This window comes from Notamacropus eugenii, chromosome 3, assembly GCF_028372415.1.
Source record: "Notamacropus eugenii isolate mMacEug1 chromosome 3, mMacEug1.pri_v2, whole genome shotgun sequence".
NCBI lineage: Eukaryota > Metazoa > Chordata > Mammalia > Diprotodontia > Macropodidae > Notamacropus > Notamacropus eugenii.
The window spans coordinates 385,602,711-385,616,917 of NC_092874.1; the positions used below are offsets into that span (position 1 = coordinate 385,602,711).

Genomic DNA, 14,207 nt, shown 5'->3' on the forward strand with positions numbered 1-14,207 from the left:
GTTTCCAATCTATTGCTTGTTTTCTGACTTGATTTTGTCCATGCAAAAGCTTTCTAATGTAATAAAAATGTTTTAGTTTTTACAATTGGATTAGGAAATATCAACCTAGACACAGATCTGAATGGTACCTGTCAGGTATCTAATTATGATGATGTTTCCTTTTATCTTATGGTTCCTTATATCCATTAGGAGCTTACTGTGTATTACAGAACATGTTTTTCTGCTAAATTGCTTTCCAGTTTTCCCAGTATTTCTTTTGTAACAAGTTCTTTCTCCAGTTGTTTGTGTGAGGTTAATTTTGTGCCACTGTTTTTATTAGCTTCTACATTTTGTTTAGCTAGCCTGTTCCACTGATTTCTGTTTTAAACAGTTTCAAATTGTTTTGCTACTATTTTGCAGTATAATTCATTTCAGCATTTTCAGTATTTCTATTCTAATGAATCACTTGTTTTTTCAATGTTGACATTATTTTGTTAAGTTCCATAATATAGTTCTTCAGTAATAAGACTTGTTGATTAAATCTGTAAATTAATTTAGAATGTCATGTGCATTCTTATTACATTAATTAGCTCAGCCTAGCCATGAACAATGAATATCTCTTCATTACTTAAGTATTCCTTTCCTTCTGTAAAAAATTCTCTGTAGTGCATTTCTATAAAACCTGCGCATACGCTTATAGGTTCTTAGGGATTTGTGCAGTTTGCAATTATTTTACAAAGATTTTAAAAATGTTCCTCCTGGCTTTTACTACTGATATGTACATTTTGATATAAAGATATACGAAAGAGTTGATGATTTTCTTGATTTATGTTTTGTTCTGCTTCTTTTCTGATGTTACTGTTTTGACCTAGTTGAATCTCTTGGGCTGTTTAAAGTAAATTAAGCAATTGGTAAACATTGATTACGTGCCTATTAGGTGCTAGGGACTGTGCTATAGTCAGTAAGCCACCTGACTGTCAACAAAAATACCAGTGCTTCTTCTCTTTTAGTGTACAGTGAAATGTTTATAGTATTACGTAATACTTAACAAGTCTTAAATTCTTGTTAAACATTCAAAATACATGTGTTAATACGCTAGTTACATGTTACCTGTATTACATATGCATTTTTTGGTGTTGCTCGGTTGTCTCTGATTCTCTATGACCCCATTTGGCGTTTTCTTGGCAAAGATACTGGAGTGGTTGGCCGTTTCCTTCTCCAGCTCATTTTACAAACGAGGAAACTGAGGCAAACGGGATGAAGGGACTTACCCAGGGTCACGTGGCTGGTGTCTCAGGCTGAATTTGAAGGCATATGGGTGAGGAACACATGGAGGGGACATGTGAGGCAAGGGCACCCCACCACACTGCACCCTCTGGCTGCCCACACACGTTACATATATATAATATATATATATCATGTACGCTACGTACATGCAGTTCCAGCTGCCCTGGAGGGCCCTTGGAGCGCGGCCTGGCATCTAAGATGGCATCTCCGGCCCGCACACCGGACCCCTGGGTCCGGGGCAGAGCGCGCAGCTCAGAGTCCCTTCCGGCGCAAGCGCAGACAGCGCCCGTGACGTCACCGGTGCTCCCCGAAACCAAGGCCCAACCACACAGACGTGTACATAGACGCGTTATAAATATCTTACATGTGTTTCTACCTCCCTCCATGCAAGCTGTCACACAGACGGCACACCCGACATGCCGACCAAGCCGCACGGGCCTTTTCCTCCTGTCCTTTCCCATCTTCCAGAACCCGAGTCGCTGGCCAACGCTAGGAACCCCGACGAGAGCATTTCTGCCTGGACTCATTTCCGCTGGCACTTCAAGGCGGCCAACTCCGCCGGGCACGCTCTCTAGGGGCCATCCCCGCCAGCGGCCGCCCCCTCTTTCCCAGGGAGCCCCGCGGCTCTCCGCCCGGAAGTCGCTGTCTGCTTCCGGAGCTGTCGGAGGCGGCCCGGCCGGAGCACGGTGGGGTTGCTCGATGCGGTTGCCATGGAGACCATTTCCCGGAAGTGGGGCCGGTCCTGGGCGCTCGCTGTGCCTGCAAGCCTACACGGCTGGCGGCGGTGGCGGCGGCGGCGGCGGCGGCGGCGGCGGAGGCGGAGGCGGAGGCGGGTGGGGGGCATGGCGGGCGTGAGGCGCAGGGGCCTACCGAGGCCGTGACTGGCTGCGCCTCCTAGCGGGCAACCCGCCGTCCTGGCTCCCCAAGGCCCCCACCCGGCCGCCACTATGTTACAGGAAATCAGTGAGCAGGGCTCGGAAGCGGTAAGGGAAGGAAGCGGGGCCTCCCCCCTCAGTCCCCACGGCCACGCTCCGCCTCGGTGATGCGATGCGCGGGGTGGGGCGTGAGGGGCGCGGGGGCGCGGCGTGGGGCCGTCGCGGGATCTGCGTGCGAGCGCCGCCGCGGCCCTTGACCCTCTGGGTTCACTGCCTTGGGCCTCGGTTTCTTTCTCCGTACAATGACGGGGGGGAGCTGGATGGTCCCCGAGGGCCCCTCCGGCCCCCGTGAGGAGCCGAGACGGTGGAACGTAAAGCGGTGGAGCTCGAAAAGGCTGTGGACTGGGGACCGGCTGCCTTTTAAAAAATAGTATTTTTATCTGTTACTTCATTTGGACTGGTCAGCGGAAGCAGCTGCTTCATCTCATCACCTCTTCCTTTGAATTTATGAAAAGAAATAAAGGGACTTAGAGCTGGAAGGGACCTTGAGGGTCTTGTAGGCCAATCTCCTCCTCTTTATTTCACCGATGAGGAAAATGGGGAGGGGGGAAGGGACTTCGCCGAGGAAATAAATGACGTCACTGGAATTGAGACTCAGGTGCTTGCATTCTTTTAACTCCGTTAGACCCGTAGCATTTTAGAACTGGAAGTGAACTGAGATCGTCTAGTGAACAGTTCTAGGCCGGTCCCACCCTTTGTCCCAGGTGTCCGCTGGAGCCACGGGAGGTTAAGAAACTTGCCCAAGATCACACAGCTGAAGAAACAAACCCCAAAGTGGCAGTCCAAAATTTTAACCAAGGTCTTTGAAGTCCAAGTGTAGGATTTTTACTGTACCACCCTGCTTATTCTGTTCCATGCTGCATCATATAGTCTTCTTCATTTGTTTGTTTTGCTTCCCAATTAGGATTTGTTCTCAGTGAGTTAGAGATTGTACTTTAGGACTCAGTATTGTCAGCACAGTTCCCTCTCGTTTTTTAGGTGTTCATGAATGTCTGTTGGTGACATTTAACTCAAATGTTCACTGAATACTTACTAGTTTAGGTTCTAAACTTTAGAGCACTAGGATGGGGAGTGATGCAGCATTTAGAGAAGACAATATCTCTTTCTTCTTACTGGACAACTATAAAACATAAATACGTTTTGTTCAGTCATTTTCGGTTGTGTTCCGACTCTTTGTGACCCTGTTTGATGTTTCCTTGCCAAAGATACTGGAGTGATTTGCCATTTGCTTTTAAAGATCATTTTACAGATGAGGAAACTGAGGCAAACAGGGTGAAGTGATTTGCCTGGGGTCACACAGCTAGCTACTAAATGCCTGAGGTCAGATTTGAACTTGGGAAGATGAGTCTTCCTGCCCCCAGGCCCAGCACTCTAACTATTGTTCTGCTTTGTTGAAATCTTAAAAAAAACAAAAAGTGGTCTCTGAGGCATCACATATAAACTATTTTGAGTTGGCCCTTAAAGACTCAATAAGAATTCAGTAGGAAAAGATAGCTCAAGAGGACATTGTATAGCAGGAGGTAGAGTAGTTCAGATTGACTGGAGTGTAGGGTACTTGGAGAGGGGCAGGATAAGGTAAGACTGGAAAGGTAGTTCAAGATTCTGGAGGACTTTGAATGCCTGATAAGTTTGTTTGAACTTCATTTAGGATACAGCAGGGACTCAGTGAAGATTTTTGACATGAGTAGTGACAAGACTTGACCTTTGCAGGAGGAAGAGTAATCAGGTAAAGGTGGATAGATGGATGATTTGGAGGAATTAGAGTGAAAGCTGGTGGTCTATCAGGAAGCTTTGGTGGTAATCTATGAAAATCATTCTGACATCCCTTACTAGCAATGAAATTGTTGGAATTGAGAGGATGTTTGTGAGATTTGTAGGTAGAAGCAAGGATCACAAAATCCACTGAGTGGATGTGAGAAGTGAGAGAGGGAAGAGTCAAGACCAATATTAAAGCCATTTGAGTGGTGGTACTCTGAAAAGAAAGAGCAGTCAAGAACAGTAATAAAGTTGACTTTGGACATGTTAAGGTAGAAAATCAAGATGAAAGTGTCCTTTTGCAATTTGGAGAAGTCTGAAGAGTCTGGAGCACAGAAGATGGATCAAGGCTAGATCTCAGACCAGTTGAGATTCATCTTCATGGAGGACATAGTTGAAACCGTGGGACTATAAGAAAATAGAAAGGGAAAAAATGAAGAAGGTCAGATAAAATTTGTGGGAACACTAACCTTAAGGAATGAGGAGGAAGGAGATTTTTAAAAGATATAAAGAAGTGAAGTAGGAGAAACAGATGAGTTTGGTAACTTTGAATCCAAGGAAGAAGTCAGTATCCAAAAGGAATGGCATAGAAAGTCAGGGAAGAGCTAAAAAAAGGTCATTTTTTCTGTTAGGAGCTCATTGGTGGTCCTTAATGGAGACTAGCTTTAGGAGAGTTGACAGAAACCAAATTGCAAGGCATTAAGAAGGCAGTGAGGAGTGAATCTTGGGGATAAACTGTTTCCAGAAGTTTATAGATAAAGGGGAGAGGAGAGGGAATTCAGTTTAATTCAACTCACATTGAAGTGCCATCTGTGTGTGAGGCACAATATTAGTTTCTAGAAATAGAGGCAAAGAAAGAAACCATATTTATCCTCATTGAGCATATATTTTACTAGAGGGATACTGACTGTAAGGAGCTTAAGATGTCAGCTTTTTCTGGGATGAAGTGGTTTCGTTTTTGTTTTTTTATCCTCAGTGTCTGGCAGAAAGTAAGCACTTAATAAGTGTTTATTGATAGATTGAGCATGTACGTATGGAGAATAAGGAAAGCTTTCTATAGGCACTTAGATGAGTGCTACCATTCATTGCCTCCTGAGCTAAGTCTTGATTCAAGACTGCAAAGGCTCACCACAAGGGAGATCCAGCTCAGCTGGGCCATGAGTCTGTATGGTGGCACAGTGCCATCTTAATCCCACTCCCATCAGCAAGACAGTTGGGATAGAAAAAGTTGTATTTCCTTCTGGTTAATAAACCCACACACTCTCTTACTCTCCCAATCCCAGTGAAGATTTTGCTGCTTAAGAGTAAGCCATCCTTTACAATGCTACTCTTTTCTCATCCTCCACTTTGACCCTATCCCTCCAGTGACATGCTGCAGCTCTGCTGCTCTTTCTACTGTGCCCTCTGAACTCCCATTCCATAATTAATGAGCTTCCCATCACTTTGGACTTCTTTTTCTCCTCTTTCTGCCTTCTGGAATTCCTGGAGATTTGGCTTCCCCAAAATGATACCACATCTCTGATCATTCTTTCCATTACTGGTTGCACTGTCTCTCATATCTACTAACACACTGTTCTTTGTGGAGAAATTGAAATGCTGTTTTATCCTCATTGCCATTTCCAGACTTTCCCTCTGCTCCCATGATTGAACACCTTCTCTTTGAAAATTCACTTTTTCCAAATTTATTACCCAATCTAGAACCTGGTGGCTTTTTTCAATCAGCCTCTATATCATTCTTCTTCTTAAGAAATTCAGTACCTGGGTCATAGACTTTCTCACTATCACAACCCCTTTTCTTATTTACACAGGGGAACTTGATATTTAAACATCTCAGCTTCCTAGTTCTCAGTCTCCTCAACTCTCATGACCTACTCTTTCTCTCCTTCCCCTCGACAACACACAGGGAAGGTTGTACCCTTCATCTCACCATCACCTACAAGTGTTCCATTTCATTACTAAAGAACTCTGAAATTCCTTTATTTAGTCATAACCTCCTGTTATTTACTTTGCCTTACTCCTCCTAAACCTGTTCTTACCTTCATTGTGAAGGTAAGCATTTAATCCCTCATTTACCCGTGTTCTTGCTTTAACTTCCTTCTTTCGCAGTCTTTACTCTTTAGTTAGTTTAACTCTCTCCCATTCTCTCCTTCCTAGACCTTTGCTTTCATGTCTTAATAACTCTCACATCATGTCAAATCCCAAACCTAAATTACTTCTACCATCTTGCTGCTTAGTATATCCTCTAGTTAGCTGCCAAAGTGATCTTCCTAAAGTACAGATGATGCTGAGAAACTATAAGATATGGAGGAGCTTCTGTTGGATGGCCCTACTCTTTTCAGTGAAATAAGAGGTTATAAGGACAGAGATGCAGTTCATAGGATCATAGTTTAGAGCTGGAAAGGACCTTGGATTTTATCAAGTTGGAATCTTGAAAGAAGAAAAGGTTTGAAACAGTCACTGGAGAATTTTCTAGGGAGTTGAATTATAGCTCATGAGATTTGTCAAGAAAGTGTGAGTTAAGCTGTCTTGATTTGTCCAGAGCTATGATTTCATCGGTATAGAAACTCCTCTACTAAAGCAGATCAGTAACTGATAAGTAACACTTATGTATCGCCTGAAAAGCATTAAAGAAGTGAATTGCTCATGGTTCCATAGCTAGTCCATGTTAGAAGCAGGTCTTCCTCACTCCAAAGCTGACTCTACCTATGCCAACTAAACCACCCTTTTTCTCAAACTACCTTATATTCTCATAAATTTGTAGTGGATAAAATCAACTTAGTTTAGTGGCAGTGATTATGAAAGTTCAAGAGAGAAAGGAATGGGTAAGATGTGCCTAAATTACAGGATTTAGAGATAGAAGGGGCCTTAGAGATCATTGAGTTAAATCCCTCCCTCATGTTACAGATGATGAAATAGACTGAGGGGTTAAGTTAAAGAGCACATCACCTTAATATAGGTAACCCTCAAGCCTGGTAGGAGTTGCAGCACTAGGTTGAAATCCTGTTAGTAAACCTATTTAACTCTCTATTAACTTTGAATGGATTACATGATTTATGGATTTACATCTTCCACACTTCCATGCTGTCCAGTTATATTCCAGAAGAATTAAGAGGCGTAAGAGTTTACATAGACTTGTATAAGGGTATATTCGCGGAATCTCATACGTCTCACTAAATTTCTAATTAGCATTACATATTTTATATCACTTTTTTTTAATCTAGTAGTTTAGATCATTAAAGGGTAGATTAGAGTAGTTAAGTTGTGAAGTTATGTCTAGGTTAGTTTGCAAAATAATGTAACATTCTGTACAATAATGAGGTTGAGCCATGTAATTTGATCATCAGATAGGGATTATCCAGAGCGAAGAGGGCCTGCTTTACTGACATCAAATTTCTTACTCGTCTTTTCTGCAAAACTGCCCCAAAAAAGTTTGCAGGAATTGAAAGCAGGGGTGTAGAAATACTATAACAATATGCAAATGCCCTCATTTTTTTGTCCTCCTCCTGTGAAACCACTCATCATGTCCCTGTTTAGGTACTGTACATAGTGTTATCACAGCAGGGAGCAGAGTGATTAACTGAAGAGAAGTGGTGGTATGTTAATAAAGGAGCTGAGGAATAACATGACAGGTATGCTACAAGGAATTCTTCCTTTAGGAAATTAAACACTCTATGTGGTACTTGTCCCTCCTCCATCTGAAATTGTGTCAGTAAATGATGTCTTTCATTCTCCCCTTTTATCCCTGCCCAGTAACGTTTCCTTGCTTCACTAGGTTCTTGTTTTCATTCCTTTTAAAAAAAACCCAAAACTACCCTTCTAATCGAATAAATTCACTCTAGGATAGAGATGATGACTAGAAAGGACCAAGAAAGGACCAGAAGCACCTAAATTGACTAAATAAGCAATGAAGATAGTGTCTTTTATTTAGGGTGTTAGAATCAGTCAGCCAAATGATATTTAAGGTCCTACTTAGTGTGGGATCCATGCTAGATATAATGGCAAAGGTTAGACAGTCTCTCCCTCAAGGAACTTAACATTCTCCTAGAACAGTTTAAATATAGGATTGAGGAATCCTCTCAACCCATTGTAATTGCTTACATTTGAATAATTTACAGTGTAGTGCATCTGGGGTCAGAAGACCAAGGTTCACAACCCATTTCCACTACTTATAGCCTTTATTGTGATTAATCAGCCAATACTTTCACCTTCCTGGGCCTTGGTTTCTTCAGCTGTAATGTGAAGGAAATGAACTAGAGGTCCTTTCTAGCTCTTAAATCTTATGATTTGAAATCATAAAGGAAGAGGGTTGCGCTATTATGGTACTATGGGACATATTATAGTACCAGCCAACACTGTTGATATTTGGTAACTATTACTTGAATTTTGAACAGAAGCATACTTTCAGAAATTATTGGGCAGATCAAAAGAATATAGCCCTAGGATTTACCATAATGTGCTTTAACTCAAAATAACTCATATCCTCATCATATGTGAATATTTTAATACTGTTCTGTTTCAAACAATTAAATGATCATTTGTTCCCTTGTTGACATGTGTCCACTATGAGGTACCCTCTTCTTGGGATTTATTAACTAGGGTGTAGAATTTTTTTTTTATTTAACTTTTAACATTTATTTTCACAAAATTTTGGGTTACAAATTTTCTCCCCTTTTATCCCCTCCCCCCCCCAAACCCAAGCATTCTAGTTGCCCCTGTGACCAATCTACTCTCTCCTCTATCCTCCCTCCCTGCCCTTGTCTCCGTCTTCTCTTTTGTTCTGTAGGGCCAGATAGCTTTCTTAATAGGGGGTAGAATTTTTAGGGAGACTAGACCAAAGGTCAGAAGCAGATGAATGCCCCTTGTGGATACTATAATTACGTTATATTCTTTCCTTTGTTGAAATGTTTATACATAATGTTGTAATCAGACATTTGTTTTGGCATGGGTCAAACATTTTGACCTTGTTTAAGGTCAAGCATATAGTGCTGAAGATCAGATTTTAAAGTAGGTGTTTTTATTATCTGGAGGTTATCCAAATCCAGGTAATAATATGTTATTATAATAGATATGTATGGTAACCATAAAATAGATTGACTATAGCAATTGCCATACACATTTGAATAAATTTTGTAGGAACAATAAAATTATTGTGCCATAAAGCACCAGTGGTTAACCTGACTTTTTGAATAGCCCCCATGCAATTTGAAATGCAGTAGGATTCTAACAGCATGTTATTACCTGAATTTGAATACTATACAGAAGACACATCATGTCTCTTGAAATATAAATACCTACTGTAAAAACTGAAAGTAACATTGTTAGTCTTATAATATAGATGTTAATCCCAATCTTCAGCACTTGGTGATAAATGTGTCCGTTATATTCAAAAGGAATTGAAAACTTCCATCTTTTCTGTTTCTGAGAAACTGAATCTAGACTAGCAGTAGCTATTGGCATATTCTTCCATATAAGACAATGTTTTTTTTCCCCTTAACAACCTAGTCTTGACAACATATTCAGTTAGCTAATACATAACCTCTAAAGATTGGGAGTGGGAAAGGACCTTCATAAATAGTCTCTTGCTTTCCAATGTGGTAATGTCAGTGGATTTTTAAGACAGAATTTTCAGCAAGTGTTTAACAGAAGAGATTTGTCTATGGCCTTTCTCATCACCAAGTGGATTGATTGAAGGAGAAAATAAGAGCAACTCTTTTTTAAAATGAAACATTTTTATTTAGAAATATTTTAAAAGCAGATCTAGAGTTTTCATAGGAAGCAATCAGTTTGTTTTATTGTCATTGAATCACCGAACTGTTTTCTTTCTACGTATACGATGTGATAGCAAGATTGCGTAAGCTATCAGTCTAGGAGATTTTCTTCTTTTTAAACCAGTCTTGAGAGTCAGTCTGAGATATAGTAGACAAAGAGCCAGCTTAAGAATCAGAAAGACTTGAGTTCAAGTCCTTCCTACCTCTGACATATATGGACTCTGTAACTCAGGGTAAGTTAATTAACTCAGTGCCCTGGGGAACTTTCTTTGTCTTTATGGTACAGATCTTTATTGAATGACTGAAAAAGCATTTATTTAGGTTTTTTTTATGGAGGATCCAGAAGAAGCTTATATTCTGTTGTTGTTGTCAAACTCTTCATGACCCTATTTGGGGTTTTCTTGACAAAGATATTCGTGTAGTTTGCCATTTCCTTCCTCACCTCATTTACAGATTTTACCGAAAGTGAGGCAAAGAGGCTTAAGTGACCTGTCTAGGGTCACACAGCTAGTAGGTGTCTAAGGCCTGATTTGAACTCAGGAACATGAGTCTTCCTAACTCTCTGTCCAACCCTCTTCCACTGTGCCACCTAGCAGCCCAACTTATATTCCATTCTAATTATTAGAATTATTATATATATAATATTCTAATTGTTAGATTTCTATATAATCTAATTATTGGAATATATATATGTATATATTCTAATTATTAGAATCTAATAGATAGCATTTAGATTGGTAGCCAGAAAAGAACATTTTGGCCTTGGGAGACAGAGACCAGTGAGTGTCATTTCCTTTCCATAGCATTTCCAGGTGCAGTGGTAGTATTGATTTGCTTAGTGTTCCCACAGCAGTATGTGGAAGGGGGAAGGTGAGCAGATTACCAGCCCAAAGGAGGGCAGATATCCAGATGCCTAAGGGGGAAATCTCCATGGGATGTGAAGCATGGCCTGGGACTGGCTAGATATACTAGGGTATGGGAGTGTGTATACACTCACACTTGTTTGCCAATTAGGATCAACCCCAGGGTAGAACGAGTGGATTAACTCTTCCTGGAAGGAGAGGGGAGAAAGGGTCTTTGGATGACTATTCAGGAGTGTGCTATTCCAGGTATGGGATAGGGGTGAGGAGTGACAGGACATGTAACAGGATGCCAGATATGGATGGATGGATAACATTGGAAGAGGGAGTTTTCTTGTTGAGAGTTTCCTAGACCAGGTTGTGTATTCACAGGTCTAGTTCCTTCTCTTAGTATAGTTAAATTAACAGTTGCTAACTTAGGAGATTTTATGAGATGAGTGCAGTAGGATCCAAGCTAGATTCATAAAATGATGGTATACACATCTCTTTTTTCTAGGGAGATGACAGTCTATCTGCGATTACCTACGAATCAGACTTAGAGATGGTAAGTGAACACTTTTCAATCAGCTGTATGCTTTAGTACCCTGGCAGATTCACTCTTGTAAACATCCTTTGTACTTTGGTCCCATCTTTACTATGTATGAATCAGGTTCTGAAGTAGAAATTTAAAATATTACTTAGGGTTTGAAAAAACCGGGTTTGAGATGCTCGAAGGAGTAATTTTTGCAAATTAAATAACTAAAATTGTCAGCATTTCATCTATAGGGAGGAAAACCATTCAATGGTAGAGTTCAAATAAATGCTAAAAGTTATTGTATTTACTGGAAAATTAGGACATCTGAATGCCACCCAAGAATTTGTAGTTCTTGTAATGTCTTAATTTCTAGAGATGTATAGCAGGCCATTCTGTTTTGTTGAAAATAACGTTTCAGAGAGAATGCTTTTTTTTTTTTTTTTTTTTTTTGCATTGGTTGCCTCTTCATTAACAGGATTTACTCTTGCTTATGGTGGTGGTAGCACTTTATATCAAAAGCAGTAGGTGAAGCTACCAATTATAACTACTTAGTTACTGCAGACAAGGAGTTGTGGAGTTGTTGAGATCCTTTTCTGAGTAGCATCCTAATCTGGTTTAATTCTTTTTAAGTTGTTATGCTTTCTGCATTTCCTTTGTATTATCATGCATGTGTCTTTGAGTCCCCACATAGTCTTAGGTTTAGGTCAGAGAGCTAAATCTGGTCTCTCATTTTGATGGATTATTGTGTTATAAACCTTCTCCTTTGCTCAGTCTTCTCTTTAGCTCAGATAAGTTAGTTGCCCATATTTTTGCTATGAGACCCCTTCTGACATATTACTGCAAATTATTCTAACTCTTTTACAGGTCACATGTTAAATGTTTCTGTAGTGGTACTGTTTTTGTAAGAGAAAAACACAACATATTTTTACATCATTTCTTCTGCCTTTCAGAAATCAAAAAAGAAAACCTTTCACAAATATCCACCAAGATCACCAAGTAAGTATGATACAGTTCTTTTCCTCCAGTTTGTATATGTATGGAGACACACATAAAGTGTTTTACATTAGAAGTGTTACATGTTTCTTTTTTGTTATGCTATCCCTTCACTTGTGACCTAGGAGGTAGACCAAAATAATTTCTTTCTACAGATGGATAAAGTCAGAAAGCTCCCTTTGCTGGCATATATTTATAGTGGATTCTGGGGTAGGACTTAGACTTTCATTGAATTATATCATTTTAGAGTTGGGAGCAGTGGCAGAAATCATCTAGTCCGACTTCTTTGGAAATCCGTCTGGTTTTCCTTACTGGCTGCTACCAACTAATTCATGCCGTCATCACCCCTCTCCTACATGACTTTAGTAGCCTCCTGCTTATCCTGCTTTCCCTATTCTCTCCTGTTTTTCAGTCTATCTTTCCCATAGCTTTCACAAGGATCTTCCTGCCTACGGTGAAAGGTTGTTCATGTCACTCCTCTGTTCAGAAACTTCAGTGGTTACTTCTTGACTCTAGGATAAAATAGAAACTTCAGCCTGGCAGTTAGGTTCTCTGTGGCCTAGCTCCAGCCAGCCTCTCAGATTTTGTTTCGCATTACTCTTCTCTCACCTCATAGCTACTATATTTGTGGTAGGTTTCTGAAGGGAAACTACTGTTTCTGCAAGTCCATCTTGGTAAATACTGTCACTAAGAGCTAATTGTGTCTACTGACTGCCTGTTAATGGGCAATGAGTGTTGGAGGCTGTGGTCACAGGGTACTGTAGAACCTGTGAGAGTAATAGCTTTCTTCTAGGGACCCAAATCATGAATGTGATTGCACATTGGGGGAGTAACTAGAGTATGTGGTACACATATTTGTATTTATTTACATGTCCATGTTGTCTGCTCCTGTGACAGTTCCTTGAAGGCAGGGACTATTTTGTTTGTCTTTATATCCTCAGGTCCTCCTGGGACAATGCCAAAACAGTTCATCACTTGGTGACTGGATGAGCCTGTCTGACCTTAGGTACACTTGTCTTCAGGTGACCTTTACTCACATCTGATTCTTGCTCAGTCCTTTTTTGTAGCATTTGCCAGGGGTTATGCCTGCTGGCCTAACTTTTGAGAATCATGATGAAGCACCAGAATGGGACTTTACAGTAGGATTTCCTATCATTGACAAATTAAAAAAAAATATGGTGACTTTTCCCCTTGATATGTTAATATTTTATTTTTCCCAATTACATGTAAAAATAATTTTTACCGTTTATTTTTAAAAATTTTCTATTCCAAATTCTCTCCCTCCTTTCCCTCACTGAGAAGGCAAATGGTTTGATATAGGTCATACATGTGTAGTCACATGTATATTATTATTATTATGTATATTATAATATTACTATGTATATTATTATTATATTAGTCATGTCAGACAAAAAAATGAGAAAAACTTAAAAAGTTTTTAAAAGTATGTTTTAATCTGCATTCAGACTCCATCAGTTCTTCCTCTGGAGGTGGTATTAGCATTTTTCATCATGTCCTTTAAAATTGTCTTGGATTATTGTATTGCTGAAAATAACTAGGTCATTTACAGTTGATCATCATACAATATTGCTGTCACTGTGTACTGTATTCTCCTGGTTTGACTTATTTTGCTTTGCATTATTAGTTAATGTAAGTCTTTCCAGATTTTTCTGAGAGCATCCTGCTCATCATTTCTTATAACACAATAGTATTCCATTACAATTGTATACCACAACTTGTTCAACCATTTCCCAAATGATGGCATTCTCTCAATTTCTGATTCTTTACCATCATGAAAGGAGCCACCACAAATATTTCTCTACATATAGGTCCCTTTCATTTTTTGTTTTTTATCTTTTTGGGATATAGGCTTGTAGTGACATTGCTAGGTCAAAGAGGTAAGCATGGTTTTATAGCTCTTTGGGCATAGTTTCAAATTGCTCTCCCAAATGGTTGAACTAGTTCACTGCATTAGTCGCTCATTTTTTTCACATACCCTCCAACATTTGTCATTTTCCTTTTATGTCGAATCAGTCAGTCTGATAGGTGTGGGGTGGTACCTCTGAGTTGTTTTAATTTACATTCCTTCACTTAGTAGTGATTTAGAGCATTTTTT

General features: G+C 40.0%; 1 protein-coding gene across 7 annotated transcripts in view; it reads left to right on the forward strand.

The window, feature by feature from the left end:
* Positions 1-14,207, forward strand: part of IQCE (IQ motif containing E) — a 101,325-nt gene that overhangs the window by 14,357 nt on the left and 72,761 nt on the right. For 4 of the 7 annotated variants that reach the window (XM_072597697.1, XM_072597695.1, XM_072597694.1 and 1 more), the window contains 2 exons: positions 11,081-11,128; positions 12,049-12,094. In XM_072597697.1, the coding sequence (XP_072453798.1) occupies positions 11,126-11,128; positions 12,049-12,094 (49 nt within the window). In that variant the 5' untranslated portion in view covers positions 11,081-11,125. Of the gene's footprint in view, positions 1-1,900; positions 2,250-2,718; positions 2,800-11,080; positions 11,129-12,048; positions 12,095-13,032; positions 13,098-14,207 lie in introns of those variants that run through there. The other 3 variants (XM_072597699.1, XM_072597696.1, XM_072597698.1) reach the window with 3 other exon arrangements.